Raw genomic sequence first — 20834 nt, forward strand, 5'->3', positions numbered from 1 at the left:
ATACAGGATATACTGATGATAAACAGGATATACAGACGATAAACAGGATATACAGACAATAAACAGGATATACAGACAATAAACAGGATATACAGATGATAAACAGGATATACAGACAATAAACATAATATAAAGACAGATGATAAATAGGATATACTGATGATAAACAGGATATACAGATGATAAACATGATATACAAACAGACACTGAACAGGATATTCAGACAGATGATATGTAGATGATAAACAGGATATACAGACAGATGATAAATAGGATATACAGACAGATGACAAACAGGATATACTGATGATAAACATGATATAAAGATGATAAACATGATATACAAACAGACACTAAACAGGATATACTGGTCCTTCTGTGGCTCAGGATAGACAGACAGATGAGAAACAGGGTAGTGGGATGATAAACATGACCATACAAACAGAATGTAAACAGGATATTCAGACAGATGATAAAAGGATATGCAAATGATAAACAGGATATAAATGACAATATAAAAAGGATATACAGACAGATGATAAACAGGATATACAGACAGATGAGAAACAGGATATACAGATGATAAACATGATATACAAACAGACACTAAACAGGATATTCAGACAGATGATAAACAGGATATGCAGATGATAAACAGGATATACAGACAGACGATAAAAAGGATATACAGACAGACGATAAACAGGATATACAGACAGACGATAAACAGGATACACAGACGATAAACAGGATATACAGACGATAAACATGATATACAGACAGACGATAAACAGGATATACAGACGATAAACAGGATATACAGACGATAAACAGGATACACAGCCAGACGATAAACAGGATATCCAGACGATAAACAGGATATACAGACAGACGATAAACAGGATATACAGACGATAAACAGGATACACAGCCAGACAATAAACAGGATATACAGACAGACGATAAACAGGATATACAGACAGACGATAAACAGGATATACAAACGATAAACAGGATATACCAACGATAAACAGAATATACAGACGATAAACAGGATATACCAACGATAAACAGGATATACAGAAGATAAACAGGATATACAGACGATAAACAGGATATCCAGACGATAAACAGGATATACAGATGATAAACAGGATATACAGACAATAAACATAATATAAAGACAGATGATGAATAGGATATACAGACGATAAATTGGATATACAGACGATAAACAGGATATACAGACAGACGATAAACAGGATATACAGACGATAAAAATAATATGTGAGCTAAGAGCTACAAGCTTCTACAAGCACCGACAGAATAGGCTGTAAAATGTTCAGAGTGACAGGGATGAATGTGGTAGTAGCCTGGATTGTAATGAACTGCCACCAAGAGGAGCCTAGCTTCTATTGAGTTACATGCCTTTTGTTCTATTTTGTTCTCATTGTGCATCCAACGGTAGGTCTCTGTTACATTCAGTGTAACCTGATACTGGGAGATGCAAGAGAACACATCTGCAGACTATATGAACTGGAATGACAAACCTGAATACTCTGGGTTCCATCAGCTATTGCTTACCTTAAACGTGTAATGGATCTTACAGTGTAGTAAGAGAGATTTAACTAGATGGTAAAGTAATCTTTAGTTTGACAGGCTAGCTATATGACAGTCACACTAGTGTTGTTTTGTAGCACTGTAGTGAATACATCAGGAGACTTAGTAGGTATCAGCAGAGGATGTATCCCTGAGTACATCATGTCTTGGTATAGGAGGTTACACAAGGTCAAGGTTTTAGAATAGTGAATTCACCCAAATCATTACAAACTGCTATTTTAAAAAGAAGAGCAATATATTTAACAATATTCATAAATGTAACATTGCCATAATCTGTTATTCATAATGGAAGTGTAGGCCCGGCTTAGCAGCAGTCCGTACTCCGTAGGCGTACGTAGGCAGAAGTAATTAGCCAATCGTTTATGTTGCTTCTACTCAGTATGTGCTGTATGATTATTTATTCTGACAGCATGTTGTCTTCCTGTGGGGTTTAGGAGCAGCTGTCTATGGCACCCTGCCTGCCCAACTGCTCAGGGATATGTTGATTTGGACCCTTTACATCCTGGTCAGTCATGATTTTGCACCTCATGATGCGTCTTCTTCATGACCATGGTCCTCCAAATGTTGTTTTTCCTTATAGAGTTGAATGTTCTCTTCCTATATAAGGGGCAATCTGCGATTGCTACATGCTTTTTTAAACTTTTAAATTGATGATATAAACCCATTGATTATTGAAGAATATAACTTATAAATGCTCGTGAGCTTAGTTCAACTGTCATACCCCAATAGAACCCAAAATATAAGCCTGTTTGTATAAGCAAGGTTGGCTTGTAGGTCATGTTTTTACATATTACAGAATATCAATGAATGCCAGTTTGGAAGCCTTTGTTAAGGACTCTAACGCACTTCGAGAGGCCTTAACAAAGGCTTAAGAACTAGCAGTGACTACAGGGCAAAACAGACCAAAGGACATGGCAAATACTGAACCATTAAAGGAATAGTTCACCCAAATTACAAGATGACACATTGGTTTCCTTACCCTGTAAGCAGTCTATGTACAAGGTATGACAGCAATCCATGCTTTGGTTTAGCACTGTTTCCAAATGCTAATGTTTTAGCATTTGTTGACACAAATCCCATTCAAGCCATGGGACCGAAATTAGCATTTTCTGCACATCATGTTCAAATCATCTAGAAGTTACTTTGGTGCACTTCACAATCAATTTGAGATACTTTTTGATGATTTGGAAACAGTGCCAGAGAAAGTAAACCAAAGCATGGATTGCTGTCATACCTTGTCCATAGACTGCTTACAGGATAATTGTGTAATTTGGGTGAACTATCCCTAATGGTTTGAGACTCCAATCTGTCCCCTATACACATTTAATTGTTGTGGCACAACTACAGTACACCTACAATAAATTGGTATAGTACTCTCAGTAACGGGTGGCACAAATGTAGCCTGTCACAACGCACGTCTCAAAATATGTTAATAAGCCAGACACAACAATACCACACAACAACTAGTTGTCAAAATGTTATTGACACTCCAAAAATAGGGTACGCTACTGTGGGGTGGAATTACAGTATCTTTCGAAATACAGCAATTATTTCATTTTCCCAGTGCACCATAATTTAGTGTTGATAAATGTACACATTTACTGTATGAATCACAATTTTCCATAACAGAGTCATTTTCAGTGTAATTCGCTTTGTACATCATATAAATAAATGTAGACACTTTGTCTGGTTTGTTCACTTCAGACATTGATGTCACTCCATCCTATCACTCACAATGTTGAAGAAGTTGCCAGTTGCCCATCCCATAATGATGTGCGGTTACAGTAATGTACTGTACTTCCCTTCACACTGGTGGGAATTGGCCTATATGGATGGGGGCTAAATTGAAATGTTTCTTACAGAAGACATATTTAAAGAATATGCATAACTACGGTAGCAATTGAAAGGGAACCGTTTGGCGCTAATGGGGAAATGATTAGACCAAAGGTGATGACACAACAGTTCACCTGACACGAGACCGAATCCAAACTTTACACTGTTGTTTTTATATGCATTTACATTTACTGTACTTTTCAACACATTTGTTGATAACAAAATACTCTGGATACATTCAGTAACATGATAAGACTATTCCTGGAAAATGTGGGGTAGGTGCAACATAAGACAAAAAATAACAAGGGCTTGAGTTAGAGGACTAACTGGTGTCTCCTAGTGGCCACACACCTCTCCAGAGTGTGCACAGTTCCTAAGTCATTTTAATGCACTTTTATGACTCAAAGAAGTCTTCAATTATTGGGTACTTTTACTTCTAGCTCTGCCTTTGAAGAACTGGAGCAAGCACACTTGTAGTTGTTTTGTTTACAACACAGCCCTGCATCCCGCCATCACACAATTACTGTTGTTGTTTACGCAATCCAAAAACGATCCATTAAAAAGTCGTAGTCTGGGTCAGGTGGGCATGATTTTAAATGTTCTTCTATTGGCAACATCACTAGCTAAGTTATAAAATACGATCTTACAGTGTTATGCTTTCACAAGGCAATTCAAAGAAACAAATCGTAATTATGGTGCGCACAGAAAGGAGTCAAGAGTGCATTGTCGTCTTGTAACTGTGCATCAAACATAGTGATCATAAACGCTGACACTGTATATGACAGGAGTTTTATGATATGGAAATGTGAAGGCTTGCTTGAATGACATCAAAGCGTTATTTATTATTCTTCAACGTCTCATCTTTCAAAATATATCAAGTCATTTTAATTTACAGCCTTTCCCTCACTCAGACAAGAAAACGTTTGCAAAAGTTGCCCAATTACCAAAAGGGATAGGAGAGATCTTTTTATCGCGCGCTGCTCAAATTCAGAACTGCTGTCAGTCAGTCAGTCAGTCAGTCAGTCAAAATCAACACAGAGCTGTGAAACGCGGCCTGAGCTCTGACGTCATTTACTGTTCAAACTCCATGTTTGGGGCGGCAGGTAGCGGTTAGAGGACTATTAACCGAAAGGTTGCAAGTTCGAATCCCCGAGCTGACAAGGTACAAAATCTGTCGTTCTGCCCCTGAACAAGGCAGTTAACCCACTGTTCCCCGGTAGTCCGTCATTGAAAATAAGAATGTGTTCTTAACTGACTTGGCTTTTCAACCAGTAGGCCTATATGGGTAGGAGTGTAGGAGTGTATCTTTAGAATGCACGGTATCATGCACTATTTACGGCTAAAATCACACTGTAAATAATGAATAAAAAAAAATCATAAATAAATCAAATATAATAAATATAATAAAATAACAACCTTTTACAGTGTATGCCTACTTGGTTTTCGTGTTACTGTATGACTGATCTATTGCCACTAGATGGAGGCATTGTTACAGTAAAACAACTCAGCTGATGCCACTTTTGTGAAGTTATGTTGTAAACAGCAAAGGGGATTCACAGAAACATGTACATTAAAACGACTTCGTATCTTTACATGGTCCATGCTTATTCAGTGGCTTTAATTAGACAAATCCGTTTCAAATAAAGTTAAGCCACCTGCTAAATTGCATCTCATATCTTAGAATATACTTGTGCTATATAATATAATTTGGTGTGTGTATGGAAAAGCGCCTCTCATCAAACACGTTTTCTTTTGTTGAATTCGCAAGATATGTGCTGAGTAATGCAAAATGCGTTGCGCAGGCCTAGAGGAATCTTCTATGGGACGGTGGGTGGGAGAATCTGAGTGGCAGCCAGAAAACCAACCCAGTTTTTAGTTCAATGAAGCACGGCGAGGCATTTAACCGTGGCGGTCAAAAAATCTCGGCGTAAACACGTCTGTAAGGTATTTAAAAATATATATATTGTTTTTGTAATATATGACAAATAGGAATGGATAGATGCATTTGTGTTCGTACACTCGCAAAAATGCATTGAGTCGCTTTTGTTATCAATAATCTGATGCATTCAGTCAATACGTGGTGAACACTTTATAGGATTTGCCTGAGATTTACCCAACGTGTTAAAAAATACATGAGCTATAATATGAGTATAACTGTTTCGTTACTCTCTCTCTCTCTGTGAATGTGTGTGTAAGCACTGTCTTATCAATTATAACATATTGTCAATTTTTGCCTTATTCAGCTTTTTTGGAGTGGAGTTGGGGAGCAGGTGATGGAGCAGGTGATGGAGCAGGTTATTGAACGTGTGTTTGCCTCTGGAGTGGCTGCTCGTTTGAGGAGCCAGTGGGACCGCAATGAGGGCATCGGTCAGAATGACAAGGCCCTGAAGTTCTTAGGCCAAGACTTTGAATATCTCCGGTCCCACAGTCTGCAGAGCAGACGGCTGTTTGAGGACGATGCATTCCCTGCTCAGATCTCATCGCTGGGCTTCAAGGAGCTGGGGTCACGCTCTACAAAGACACAGGGGGTCCGATGGATGCGCCCCACGGTGAGGGAGAGATACATCTGCAGGTTTGGCTTTCTACAGCAGAGATGCTCCTATCCATCTTGATATTTGTCTCACCCGTAGAAACTCTCTGTGTTCCTCAGGAGTTCTGCTCTGACCCTCACTTCATCGTAGACGGAGCCACTCGCACTGACGTCTGCCAGGGAGCTCTGGGTGAGTTCAGATTGCCCACAATGTGCCCAACCTCTGCCCTACTGTGCTATGGAGCTGGGCTTTGGGACTCTTGTGTGCAATGGTGACGAAAGGACATGAACTGATAGATAAACAGAGAGACGGAGACTTACATGATGACAATACCCTTACTTTTCTCAAAGTTGAGTTATCTCAAACCATTATTTGATTATCATAGCTAAGTTATTTAGGCACACCTAACATAATGTCATGTGGTAGATGTCATGTGGTATATTTTGTGGGCCAGGTGACTGTTGGCTGCTGGCAGCGATTGCTTCACTTACACTGAATGAGACTCTACTACATCGGGTGGTGCCCCATGGGCAGAGCTTCCACCAACAGTATGCTGGGATCTTTCACTTCCAGGTACTTCTACACTTCACTACCTTCCCCCGTACCACTCCTATCAGTCCTTACCACTTTTACCCGGCTATATCTGTCCTGTCCAGAGCTACTCCTGTTTTCACACATATTTAAATATTTGACCCATCTCCAGCTCAACATCCAGTTTGTCTGCTGTGACTTAATGCCCTTTATTTCAGTAGACTGTACACCCAAATGCATAGACCTTTACAATATACTAGCTATTGTAACTGATCTGGCCCTCCACCCTAAATTCCCCACTACCCAGCACAGTGTTGGGAGTGCCACTGCCCCACATCCCCCAATTCCTCCAGTCAGTCTTGTCCCCACAGGCTGCATGCATGTTGCTATAATTACTGCCAGTATTTATAGGTGGACGTAAACAGAGTGTCACTCAGAAAAGCAGGGAAGGGCTGCTAAAGCACCCTGCTGCCAGATTCCTACAGGGAGCACCAGGCCAGTCCCACAGTCCACCAGCCAGCCTAGCCCCTTTAGCATGCCACCCAAAGAGAGGGACAAGGGATAAAGATCTGGGGCACTCACTTAGCACCAGAGGCAAAGCACTCATAACTGAAAGAGCACAGCGGGGTTTACCTCTTTGGTTTTGGACAAACACTCTGGGGAGTCAGTTGAACTGCAATTGTCTTGTTGCCAAGCAATCTCCTCTGTCGCTGGCAACCTGACTCTGTGCACTGCAGTATGCAGACAGGTCTGCAGCAGAGCCTCTCCCAGCAATGAATGCAGCATAATAAACACAACCATCCTTAAATCACAGAAGTTGTACATTACTGCATTTATATGGTGTGTATACCAAAGACTATTTTGTAGCAGTTTTGCTCGTTTCCCATGTGCACCTGGTGTGTAGTTCTGGCAGTTTGGGGAGTGGGTGGATGTGGTGATTGATGACAGGCTGCCAGTGAAGGATGGGAAGCTGCTGTTTCTCCACTCAGCGGAGGGGGCTGAGTTCTGGAGCGCCCTGCTGGAGAAGGCCTATGCAAAGTAAGGACAATGGATGGCGAGAGAAAGACAATTTACCGTACAGACACAACATAACAAATTGTTATAACAGAACTGTATGGCTGCTACGAGACGCCACTGTCTGTCTGTCTGTGTTGCAGGCTCAATGGCTGTTACGAGGCCCTCTCAGGGGGCAGTACATCGGAGGGGTTTGAGGACTTCACAGGGGGCGTGACAGAGATGTTTGAGCTGAAGAAGGCCCATCCAGACCTGTTCAGCATAATCAGTAGAGCAGTGGAGCGAGGTTCCCTGCTGGGATGCTCCATAGATGTTAGCAACACACACCACACGCACGCATGCACAGTCTTGTATAACTAACCTTGTGGGGACATACAATTCAGCCCTAACACTAATTCTAACCTTAACCCCCTAGAAATAGAATTTGACCTTGTGGGGACTAACAAAATGTCCCCAGATGGTCAAATGTGTTTGTTTATTATTCTTGTGGGGACTTCTGATCCCCACAAGTATAGTTAAAACGCATTCACATACACTACCGTTCAAGAGTTTGGGGTCACTTAGAAATGTCCTTGTTTTTGAAAGAAAAACTTATTTTTTTTGTCCACTAGAATAATATCAGATTGATCAGAAATACAGTGTAGACATTGTTAATGTTGTAAATGACTATTGTAGCTGGAAACGGCAGATTTTTTTAATGGAATGTCTACATAGGCGTACAGAGGCCCATTATCAGCAACCATCACTCCTGTGTTCCAATGGCACGTTGTGTTAGCTAATCCAAGTTTATCATTAGAAAATGATGTTAACAATGATGTTAACACAGCTGAAAACTGTTGTTCTGATTAAAGAAAATAAGCAATAAAACTGGCCTTCTTTAGACTATTGAGTATCTGGAGCCTCAGCATTTGTGGGTTCGATTACAGGCTCAAAATGGCCAGAAACAAAGAACTTTCTTCTGAAACTTGTCAGCCTATTCTTGTTCTGAGAAATTAAGGGTATTCCATGCGAGAAATGGCCAAAAACTAAAGATCTCGTACAACGCTGCATACTACTCCCTTCACAGAACAGAGGAAACTGTCTCGAACCAGAATAGAAAGAGGAGTGGGAGGCCCCGGTGCAAAACTGAGCAAGAGGACAAGTACATTAGAGTGTCTAGTTTGAGAAAAAGATGCCTCACAAGTCCTCAATTGGCTTCTTCATTAAACAGTACCTGCAAAACACCAGTTTCAACGTCAACAGTAAAGAGGCGACTCCGGGATGCTGGCCTTCTACACAAACACACACATACCACACAAACACACACACACTTTTCTTTATGAAAAAACTTCTTTGTGCGATATAGAAAAATAATTCTCTAATTCTTTCAGATCTCTGGTGTTTTCGAGATGGAGGCGATGACATTCAAGAAGCTGGTGAAAGGCCATGCCTACTCTGTGACAGGTGTGGAGGAGGTGAGAGAATGACCTGGATAATTCAAGTTTTGATTAACAATACACATATAGTTATATCACAGACAGCAACTCATTCTTATTGGCTAGGTGGAGTTTAAAGGAAGTCCCACCAAGCTCCTGCGGATCAGGAACCCCTGGGGAGAGGTGGAGTGGACCGGAGCCTGGAGTGACAAGTGAGAGAAGAGGGGGAGGGAGAGATAAGAGGTGAGATAACTAGAGGGGAATGAGGTGGAGGAAAATTGGGTAAGAGTTAGTTCAGGAAAAGTTCAGTCTTGAGTCAACTTGGGCTGGTGACATGTATTTTAAGAGATGTGTCAGTCTTTCTTTGTGGTTTCAGTTCAAGAGAGTGGGCTGGAGTTGACCCATCGGTCAGAGCTAGATTGTACAACCGTAGCGAAGATGGCGAGTTCTGGTAAGTAGTTTGTCAAGAGTTTTTATATATTTTATATTTTTATCCTAACACAATATTAAGCCAATAGTACCCTCAAAACCAGTCTCTCTGCCTCTCCCATAAACCCTCACACACAGGATGTCATTCCGTGACTTTCTGCGTGAGTTCAGCCGTTTGGAGATCTGTAATCTGACAGCAGACGCCCTGCAGGCCAGCCAAGTGAAGAAGTGGAGCTCAACGCTCTACCCTGGAGAGTGGAGGAGAGGCAGCACTGCAGGGGGCTGCAGGAACTACCCAGGTACATTAGGATAATGAATTGAGAGAGAAGGGGTACAAGGAGTAATAGATTAGGGTTTTTATGTTTTCCCATCTTCTCTACAGCAACGTTCTGGCTCAATCCTCAATTCAAAGTGGCCCTTCAGCACCCGGACACAGATGGCCAATCAGGTTGCAGCTTCCTGGTGGCGCTGATGCAGAAGGATCGTCGTCGGCAACGGCGTGAGGGGAAAGACATGGAGACCATTGGATTCACCATCTATGAGGCAAGATATTTACTTCAGTAATTATTTGTATTTGGTAACAGTGAAGTTAAGGATCTGTAAGAATGCTGTGATTTAAATACCTTTCTTTCTCTCTTCTAGGTTCCAGAAGAGGTATGACACATTCTGGTAATGCTAGGAGTCCATCTCTGCATGAGACCATAACAGCAATCTCTACCCACAAATATTGGTCCTCTCATTTCTGTACTATCTCCTATCATCCTCTTTCCTTCTTTCCTTTCACTGTTCCTTTCCTCTCCTCCTCTCTCCTGGACAGTTTACAGGTCGGGCCGGGGTACATCTAAAGAGGGACTTCTTCCTGACCCACGGCTCCAGTGCCCGGTCAGAGCTCTTCATCAACCTGAGAGAGGTCAGCACCCGCTTCTGCCTGCCCCAGGGAGAGTATATCGTCATCCCCTCCACCTTCGAGCCACAGAAGGACGGAGACTTTGTGCTCAGGGTGTTCTCTGAAAAGCCAGCTGACTCCCAGTGAGTGAATGGTGGTGGGGTGGGTTGGGTAGGACAGAGGGAGAGAGAGACATATGAAAAGCTCAAGCCAATGAAACTGGCTAAAGACTTGATCCTCTCCTAACAGGGAATTGGATGATGACATCACAGCTGATCTGCCTGAGGAGGTGAGAAATGATTTTGAACTAATTCAAACCAATATTAATCTATTGACTAATCAGTATACCACAGTTGTATAGATGACAGAAAACTAAACTGTCTGTGTGTGTCTGCTGCAGGTAGAGCTGGATGAGAGCCAGATTGATGCAGGCTTCAAGGGTCTCTTCAGACAACTCGCTGGAGCGGTGAGAGAAAACTACATCTTTGGTGGGATACATGGTACTTGTAGTCCTTTCTTACTTTATTTTATTCTCACAGGAAATGGAGATCAGTGCCACAAAGCTTCAGACCATCCTAAACAGAATCATCAGCAAGCGTGAGTCTGTTATACTGGCATCTCTTTTGGTTAAAGGGAAAGGCATGTGAGGTAACACTTGTATGGTGTGTTCACTGTCACTTTTTGTGTCACAGATAAGGACCTGAAGACAGACGGCTTTGGCAAGGAGGCGTGTCGTTGCATGATAACTCTCATGGATGTATCCTTAACTACACCTTCTTTATACCCACCCTGATGTGTCAAATATCACTGTGCTTCCTCTTTATTCCTCTGTCTGTCCTTGACATTGATTTGACAGACCACCGGCACTGGGAAGCTGGGCTTGACAGAGTTCCATGTGCTGTGGGAGAAGATCAAACGGTACCTGGTGAGTCAAACATGTCCTACTCTTCTAAATAGACCTCTGAGATTTTCAAGCTATTGTTGGGTATGATTTCCACACCATGCTTGCTGTTGCCAACATTTGTAAATAACCTCTCTCCACCCTTCTCTCCCTCTCCTCCACCACTTCAGACGGTGTTTAGGAAGTTTGACCTGGATAAATCTGGCACCATGAGCTCCTATGAAATGCGGATGGCACTGGAATCAGCTGGTACCATTTTATTCCTGTTCTAGTAGCATCCTCACAAAATGTATAAAGCACAATAATATAACCAGTGCAGAGTTTACTGTGAATGCAGTCTCCTCTATAACGTGAGAACATTGCCTTTAAATTTCAATCAAACCGTAACATTGAACTTCCGCAATATGTATTGACTAGAGGCCTTTTAAGTGCACAATAACATGACCAGCTCTGCCTCTGGTCACTTTATCCAACAGGAGACAAGTCTCTACCTAGTACTACCATGACAAGCTACCCATATGTGTAAGCAGGCAAAAAGCCTAAAATAGTTTTGCTGACAAGACCAGTGGTCTAGGTGAGAGATCATAAGAGCCGTTTGATGTTCTGTTCACACTCTCCCTTTCTCTACGTCAGGCTTCAAGTTGACCAACCACTTGTTCCAACTCATCATCCTACGCTACGCAAAGGAAGACCTGAATGTGGACTTTGATAACTTTGTCAACTGTCTCATCCGTCTGGAGACCATGTTCAGTGAGTGGACTTCACCTTGAATACAGCAGTGATACATGTCATAATGCTACTAACACCAGTAGACTGAACAAACCGCTCTCTGTCCACCATTCTAGAGACCTTTAAAGAAATGGACACTGATGTAGATGGAGTGGTTTCCTTCAGCTTCTTCCAGGTATGTCACCACCATCAGAAACACAGCCTTCTTATTTTCAGGGAGAGCAGCTTGTGGAGTGTTAACATCAAACACTGCTTTTGAGCCCAGACACAACAGTTCCTTTATCAATGTTTTAGTGGTGTCATCGAAGTGTGACTACTTTAAGCTGTTAAATGTGTTATGAGGTGTTGAAGTCTTTGCTCTCTTTCCTTTAGTGGATCTCCCTCACCATGTTTGCCTAGACAGATGGATGGCCTTGGCCTGCTACTGCTTGTGTTGGTGGCGTCACCCCGACTCCAACGGCCATAGAATATAGTCTTAAATGTGACTAGTTGTGGTTCTAAAACAGGTAGAGGAGAACACGAATGCTTTTGAATGTTGCCGGTGCTTGACTTTCATTTTTTTTTTAAATATAACAAAAAAAAAAAAAAAAACAGTGATCAGTGATTTTTATTTTTTAAACAAGCTGTTGGATTTATATTCTGACACAAGTCAATAATGTAAAGCCTTAGAAGAAATAAAAAAAAACAGATTCTAACCTCAATAACAAAAGGGCCTTGAAATGTGGAGTGAAAATAAAAGCAATTTAAAGGTTTTATTAAATACATTTGTTTGAAAAGCCAACTCTTCCTGAATACTGCTGCACTTCTCAGGAATGTATGGATTTTTGTTATCTTTTATTTTTGAAAATAAAGTGCAATGAATGATCTGAACATCTGTAATAATCTGAACATTAAATTAGCAGCACATCTGTTTTTTTCCCGGCAATTATTTAACAAACTTTAAAGAGCAATAAATAATGCTGATATATATATATATATATATAATAATATATATTTAATAATAATAATAATAATAAATATATATATATATATATAATGACTTTATACACTTGTATTCATAACTACGATAATTGTCCTGACATCTCTATCCACCAACACACAGCTTACCATTTCACTTACGTTTGGATTTTAAATCCTGTGATACAATCATAAACCCATTTCTCTCTAAGGACAAATAGCCCTACTTCCTGTCCTACCGTACGTATGCTACACATGGCTTTTAACCACCTCTGGGGCCAACACAAGCTGATCCTGTTAATGTCCCAGTCACCTCGAGTCAGCCCTGCCACTAGAGGGGGCTAGAAGCACAGGGTGAGAGCATAGAGGCCAGCCCAGGGCCTAAAGATGCTGCTCGCTCGCTCTCCCTCTCTCAGTTGAGTGCCAGTCCCTCACTGACGGGCATGTTGATATGGGCAGTCAGCAGGGGTGCACTCTTGCCCTCTCGCAGCACAAACACCTGTAATTACACAACGTGTGTCAACAACAGCTTACCTTCTACTTTCACATTGGTTTTATGTTCAAGGAGGCACTGAAATGGCTATACAACAGTGAAGAAAAATAGAGTAACAGAGAAATGAAATGCATACTTTAATGATGTCAGAGATTCCTTTATCACTCAGGCACTCCACAAATGTGTCAATAGGATAGTTGAGCCCAGGAACCAGTAGGGGGATCTGTGGAGAGTGAACACATTCAATAATATTCAGGTAATTAGCCAAAGTGAACATAACATTTTATTTGATTTCCTTTATTTAACCAGGTAGGCTAGTTGAGAACAAGTTCTCATTTACAATTTAGATGCACTATTGTAAAGTGGCTGTTCCACTGGATGTCATAAGGTGAATGCACCAATTTGTAAGTCGCTCTGGATAAGAGCGTCTGCTAAATGACTTAAATGTAAATGTACAACTGCGACCTGGCCAAGATAAAGCAAAGCAGTTCGACACATAACAACACAGAGTTACACATGGAATGAACTAACAGACTTTTTCTACTGTATTATTGACTATATACAGTGTGTGCAAATGAGGTAAGATAAGGAAGGTAAGGCAATAAATAGGCCACGGTAGCGAAGTAATTACAATATAGCAATTAAACACTGGAATGATTGATGTGCAGAAGATGAATGTGCAAGTAGAGATACTGGGGTGCAAAGGAGCAAGATAAATAAATAAATACAGTATGGGGATGAGGTAGGTAGATAGATGGGCTATGTACAGGTGCAGCGATGTGTGATCTGCTCTGACAGCTGGTGCTTAAAGTTAGTGAGGGAGATACGAGTCTCCAGCTTCAGTGATTTTTGCAGTTCGTTCCAGTCATTGGCAGCAGAGAACTGGAAGGAAAGCCGGCCAAAGGTGGAATTGGCTTTGGGGGTGACTAGTGAGATATACCAGCGACATTAGTGAGGTGTACAGTAAATATCACTGGTCATGTGATGATATATGATGGGTTAAAAAGAAAGGTCACCTTAAAGAAGGCTGTCCTCATACTATACAGGCTCTCATCATACAGAAAGCTGATGGCCAAGTGCATGACAGGACGGCATGCGGCTGTGTTCTGGATGTTCAGAGTTAGCTTGAAGGACGGGCCCAGGCCCTGCACCTAAAACACAGACAGGATGAGAGAGACCCAACCAGGAGTTCTGACTGTGCACTAAACCGTGGCTGTGATTCTACTGGAGACACTGACATTCCCTTAGACACCAGACTCACCACTGCGTTCATCTTGAGAGGCTCAGACAGGCTGGAGGACATGGGTGTAAGGCTGGACTCCAGGGCTTTAACGTAGGCCCTCGCTGCAGCCAGACGCAGACGACTCAGGTCCATCTGGAAGGCCCTGTGCATTGCTGGAAGGCACACGGCCCAAACCGAACATTACACAAATTGACCCACAAACCCAAAACTCTCTCCAAAAACCGCAGAGAAACAAGCAAACCATTGTTTGGTCTGGAGGTGGTGGCCACTGGCCAGGCTAGACTACAGTTCTGGTTGGACATACGTACCCACAGCATTCTCCCGTTCCCTCATGGTTTGGTCCACGTACAGCTTGGTCTTCTTGGGGATATTGAGGCGGATGCTTTGTGCCAGAGGGGGACCTGGGGCAGAGTCCCTGTCATCAAACACAGCTGTCCTCTTCAGGATCTTTACTATTAGACCACCTCCTACAAAACACAGGGACACACGCTGAAATCAGGCAGGGGACTTCATTTCAACATCTGTCCATTGTACTGAGCATCCTAAACTAGAGGACTCTCTTTTAAATAATACTTCCAATCCCAAGATTCTATCCTAAATGAACAGGTGATCTGTACCTTTGGTGGTCATTATAAGGGTTCCGTCTTCTCGTCCATATCTCCCAAAACAAATGCTGGTCACTACATCCTGGAACACAGAGGACTGAGAGTCACAACTAATCATGGCAGTGGGGTACAAACCTAGCAAACCTAAATCATCTTTCCCAAAACATTCCCACATCTCTTTTGTGTGCCAAGTTTAAAACAAGCAGGAAATAAGCATGGGAATTTGTTTCTAAAGAGTGTTTCATCAGAATCAAGTAGCTACTAACCTATTGGTAACCTATTGGCCTGTCTAGCCATGGTGTCTTACCGGAGTCTTGATGGTGCTGATGAGGTTTTTGTCTCTGTAGAGGTGGACCTCACAGTTAGCCAGGCCCACTAACACAGCCTGGAAGCCCCTGGTGGGGAGGTCCATCACGCCCATGGTAGTGACAGGGGCTGGCAGGCAAGCCGTCCACAGCTTCTTCCCCTGGACACAGAGGACAGGACAAGACACACACACACACAGGCCTCTTCCAACCATCACGTCACACAGCTGCAGTTTCTACTGAATTTACTGAGTGTAGGTGAGAGAGGGTGCTATCTACCTTCTGTGTGAAGCCCTGCAGGGTCTCCTGGGCACATCCCACCACCACACTCTTCCCCATCCTCACCAGCCCCACAGGGTGAGAAGACAGCTCAATACAGTACTTGGGCTTGGGAGAGTCCCTGCAAACACAGAGCACAACAAAATGATATCCAGCGATTTCCTCTGAATCCTCTGAAAAGAAACATTGGCTGGCAATAATACACTCAGGCCAGATGTAATACGTTTAAACTTCAAGTTTTGGGGGAGGGTCATCCCTATGACAGGCCAATGTGTGATGTCATCCTCAAAACATATACAACTTTCAAACCACCTTTTCTTTATATCTCAAAAATGTTGTCGGTATCAAAGCCGAAACTTTTATTTCCGCAAACCGACCTAGTCATGATTGAGGTAAAGTTCTGCCTACAACTTAGTAATGCTGAGGTGGAATTGGCATGCATTACGCTCTTCTTGATGGTTGCTAGGCAGCGCCCGTTACCACTATCCTGGCAGTTGTAAACTTTGTCTGCCCACCACATGCACTGTTTTCTAACCACTACTGGATGGATCCAGAAAGAATTAGTGTGGGAATAAATATAGCTGAATGACGAAAATATTGGAATAAAGTAGGCAAACCCGACGCGTGTTCAACCATTTTAGCACTGTTTTGAGACAAGTGTGGGGACTCTTGACAAATATTTGTCACATTTTTTTCACTAAATCTCTGTTCGGATATTAGGCTACAATTAGACTGTTGAAATGTTAGCTAAGTTGAGGTGAGTGCTGCTCATGATCCTCTGGTCTAGTTGGCTCATTTAATAACACTGAGCAGAACATTTTGCCAGCATGTTACTGTATGTAGTTTAATTAACAAGGGGATTATTTTGCTTTTCACTTGTAGTCACTTAGTACCCTAAGCCTACTCCCAACCAAAAAGCCTGTGACTTGTCTTAATCAATCTATGTGCTTTTGTTTCACTGAATCTCCATGTGTATATTTGGTTAATTCTCTGGCTGGACAAATAAGTAGAGGTGGTAGCTCATCTATTCGTTGGGTCATCTATCATCGATCAGAAACATTTAGCATGCAACAATGTAGCCTAAATCAAGTGTGGGCCTATTATTTTGCTCGATTACGTATAAGCAACTCCAAAAACCTGCGGAGGTTGTGAAATATGAACACGAGACTCAAATGTTTAGAAAATATATATTGCTATTATTTTCTATTGGTATCATAATGAAGATACTCAAAGTGTAGGGAAAAATAAGAACTGACCCGTGCTACAGACAGCTATATCCTTCCACTAATACTGGTCTAGTAAAGGCCCAGTGCACTACTTTTGTGAGGATTTAAAAAAAATGTATTGTATATATTATTATATTCTCTAGACTTTTCAGGGGGTGCTGCAGCACCCTTACTTCTCGCCGCTATGCTCCCACTCCTAAACTTGCTGGCATGTGCACAGGATATATAAAAGGCTTATCCCAGCAAGAATGTGGTCAAATGGGACTGTATTAATTGGGTTCTAAAAAAACATTGCCAGATTTATTTTTACAGGCAACATACTGTACAGTCTGTCTGTAAAGGATAGAGACAAAGGTATATTTTGGTTAGTGATTGCCATACCTGCGGAGGATGTAGATATTCCCATTGCGACAGGCCACAGTGATCCGGAACTCCACATCAAACTGACCAGTCACATCCATTTGAGTGGGAGCACTGGGGACGGACATCTGTGGCAACAAGAATATGGATGTCAACAGAGGGAATGGGAAAGTAAACCATATGAATTCAACAACATGGCTGGATCTGGATAATTCAACAACAAAAAAGTCTCATACAAATCTCCGTATGGAATTGAAGCAAAAGCCCCTCTTACACTAGCCTCTGTCATGCTCTTCCTCCCAGATCACATCGAACAAATGATTGAGCAGTCATTGTAAATGACTCTTTATGTATTGAACAGACCTTCGAGAGGATGGTGAAGGCCTCAGGGTCCAGGATATAGACATCTTTACTCTCAGTGCCAATAACCAGACAGCTGACTGCATCCTCATCAGCCATGTTCTTCTTCAGGGTGCCGATGCATGTAATAACAGTCTAAGAGCACATACAAACAGTTGACTGTGTGTGTGTGTGTGTGTCACATTGCTCAAGTCAATCACTGCTGTGAGGAAGGCTACCTGTCTTCGTATTGGTTGCGCCTTATGAAGGTTCACGAAAGCCTCCGTGTCTTGTGGGTCCAACATGAGGAACCTTGACAAATAGAAGGGATCATTGGTGATGACACTTCACTCACACAAACAGCCGCAGTTACTTATACAACTGAGTTGTTACCTCAAAGATCTGACGGAGAGTGGAACATCAGCTTTGTCTCTAGGTGAAGGCAGGAGAGTAGCACTAATTATTACCATGACCCTGAACATAATCCATGATCATAATGCCATTTTGTCAGAGTAACCAGTTTTGATCATGGTACAGTCTTTTGATTGGTTTCATATATATCTTTGTAAGACGGTCAGAAAATCAAGCATAGGCAATTAAATAAAATCAACAGTCAATTGGGAACATAACTCGACGCATGCTATTAGCAGGAACGTACCGGATGCCCTCCAACATTTCCTTCAAGCTCAATGGGTCAATCATGTCCTTGTGAAAAGAGAAGGGTTAGTACAGCAGGCCAATCAGAAGAGAATCATGGTGCTCTCCCAGAAGCTTGGCTGGTGCATAAAACCCGCCAATTCAGTTTTTAAAAAGTACAGCAAGTCAAAAATGGAAAACATCTCAAAAGTTGTTGCTCTAACAGTATAGAGGGAAATATATATTTTTTGTTTTCCATATTTGCTGAAATCTTTGCAGCTCCACTCACCTCCCTTGCCTGGTTCCAGACGTCCTGTTCCAGGACATTGACCTCTAACGGAGGGAGAGTGAACTTGAAATAGGGCCGCAGGTTTTTATAGACATAGATGAAGGGGCCGGAAGCCACAGCGATGGCAGGCGTGCGTGGCTCATGCTGGTCCATGAGGAAAGAAACCAAGCCAGTGGGTAGATCGAGCAACGTGTTCTCACTCATCAGGCCAGTTCCACGGTACACCTTCAGCTTCATGTTGCATGAACCAGTTCCCAGGTCCCCCACCACCAACTAGAACAGAAAGAAGGAGAATGTTCATCTTGTACACAGAAATCAAAGGCATACTAATCAAACACCACACGTACACGCACCCACAGAACAAAAGGAGTCAACCAAAAAACATGCATAAAGAGCTTCTTCCTATGAGAAAAGGGATTAGTGGCAGATTAAGAAATCGCTGATAGCAAGTGTAGCAACATGATTCTTACCTTATTCTCACCATCCCCATGCAGGTCTGCAAGAGCTGTAACATAAATACACAGGCCCGGGTAAATTCATTGTCTGAGGAAATAGCCAATTTGTTAATAAATATATATGCACAAAACTTGAGCAAATGTATATTTAACAAGACTAGTGACAGAAATTAGAAATTGTTGGTAGCTAAGGTGAAATCTTACCAATGCAAGATGAAAAAGTATAGAGATTGGCCACTGGATCGTAGTGTGCATCTAACCATTTACTGGTCTCAGAGCTGTTAAGAGACAGAGTAAAGTTATTTGTTTTGAAGCAAGGCAACAATTTTTACTCCAGAATTTAGCCTAGCTAACGTTAGTGTTGCTGGGCGTATGTAGAAAATCAGTCAAATAACGTTAGTTAACTTACCCACTGGGCACAGACGTAATTTCAACGTATAATTTAGTGTTGACTTACATTTCGTTGAATGTGAATTCGACAAAACAGGTCACTAACGTTATATCATAGTATTTAGGTCAAAGTTGGGTGAAAAGACGAAATTCCCTTAAATGTTTGACTTTTTGCAAATCTAATCAGTATTCTACGTTGATTCAACGTCATTACATAGATGTTTAGAGGTTCCAAATTATGTGGAAACATTGATTCGACCAGTTTTTTTAGCTAATGCGATTAGCTAGCTAACGTTAGCGATAGCAAAGTTGGCCTGCTTGATATCCTGCTAACGTTCGCTAGCTAGCTGGCTTGATTGATTGCTAGACGTAGCTAGTTAACGTAACGCCAGCTGAAAGGTTTGCGTTCCTGTAGCTAGCTAATGTAACTTACTTTTCTTTCATCTGTGAGACAGAAGACATGTCCAATATGATATTCCTCAATTAATATTGCAAGGATATCCTGTGGTGCAATTTTTTTGTGCCACTGAGGTAGCTAGCTGGTTAACGTTAGCTCGCCTGTTTGTTTACGTTAGCATTAATCAGATCGGCTTTCCCGTTTCTATGGCAGCAAGGAAGGAGCAACAGAGAAAAGATTCCTCAATAAACAGTTTTTTTAAATTGATTTTTAAATTGATTTTTTATTATTCTTAATACAAAAATCAACTTACATTGCTACATCAAACATGTCTAGCAAACCAAACACAGGTATTAACAATGCTCAAACATACAACAAATATAAATAAAATACAAAAAATAAACCATTTAAGTGCAATTTATATTCACTCTGAAAATATTTTATTATAATGATTCATGAAGATGTTATTCTTTTTGTTATTCACTAGGGTTAGTGTTTTAATAAGATAATTAAATTCAATCAGAAAAATTTGTAATTTTGGTATAGAATTTTGGAATTTTTGTTTGTGTATAAAGTATTTGGCAACATAAAAAAATTAACAATAATTTCAGTGGTTTTGTTATCATCGCAATAGTAACATATTATATCTTTTATGTTAAAATTATAGGCAGTGTTCATAATGGTAAATAAGTACTTTGCAAGGTTTTCCCAAAATTCGTACACAAATTTACATTCAAAGAACAAGTGAGACAGATTCTCACCTTCTTTTTCACAGAAAACGCAGATATCGTCAATAGCCAATTCCTCAATAAATAGTTCCACTTATTAAATGGCCACTGTGACGTCTCGGTCTTTGATCGTATACACTGAGTGTACAAAACATTAGGAACACCTGCTCTTTCCATGACAAACTGACCAGGTGAAAGCTATGATCCCCTACCTCCACTTCAATCAGTATAGATGAAGTGGAG

General features: G+C 41.5%; 2 protein-coding genes across 4 annotated transcripts; one reads left to right on the top strand and one right to left on the bottom strand.

Annotated features, from left to right (window-relative positions):
* The first annotated feature begins 5097 nt into the window (after positions 1-5097).
* Positions 5098-12798, top strand: si:dkeyp-50d11.2 (calpain-1 catalytic subunit). The gene is made up of 22 exons (XM_035771737.2): positions 5098-5397; positions 5697-6002; positions 6104-6173; positions 6439-6557; positions 7420-7553; positions 7673-7841; positions 8900-8983; positions 9071-9156; positions 9321-9395; positions 9512-9672; positions 9756-9916; positions 10016-10027; positions 10191-10402; positions 10509-10548; positions 10660-10725; positions 10799-10856; positions 10952-11016; positions 11116-11184; positions 11331-11409; positions 11794-11910; positions 12006-12064; positions 12262-12798. The coding sequence occupies exons 2-22, from the start codon at positions 5727-5729 to the stop codon at positions 12286-12288; spliced, it is 2139 nt and encodes a 712-aa protein (XP_035627630.1). The 5' UTR covers positions 5098-5397; positions 5697-5726; the 3' UTR covers positions 12289-12798.
* On the bottom strand, positions 12479-20077 carry bbs1 (Bardet-Biedl syndrome 1). Of its 3 annotated transcripts, none has more exons than XM_035771738.2 (17): positions 19900-20077; positions 19281-19354; positions 19092-19126; positions 18622-18894; positions 18355-18401; positions 18090-18128; positions 17936-18008; positions 17721-17852; positions 17379-17485; positions 15772-15892; positions 15495-15653; positions 15200-15269; positions 14891-15049; positions 14601-14734; positions 14356-14490; positions 13476-13562; positions 12479-13345 (listed from the first exon to the last, which is right to left on the bottom strand). In XM_035771738.2, the coding sequence occupies exons 1-17, from the start codon at positions 19926-19928 to the stop codon at positions 13259-13261; spliced, it is 1761 nt and encodes a 586-aa protein (XP_035627631.1). In that variant the 5' UTR covers positions 19929-20077; the 3' UTR covers positions 12479-13258. The 3 variants fall into 3 exon arrangements, with proteins under 3 accessions (XP_035627631.1, XP_035627633.1, XP_035627632.1); XM_035771740.2 differs by lacking the exon at positions 19900-20077 and adding an exon at positions 19534-19788; XM_035771739.2 differs by lacking the exon at positions 19900-20077 and adding an exon at positions 19486-19788.
* Between the last annotated feature and the right edge of the window lie 757 nt (positions 20078-20834).

The sequence above is a fragment of the Oncorhynchus keta genome, chromosome 6 (genome assembly GCF_023373465.1).
Source record: "Oncorhynchus keta strain PuntledgeMale-10-30-2019 chromosome 6, Oket_V2, whole genome shotgun sequence".
Taxonomy (NCBI): Eukaryota; Metazoa; Chordata; class Actinopteri; order Salmoniformes; family Salmonidae; genus Oncorhynchus; species Oncorhynchus keta.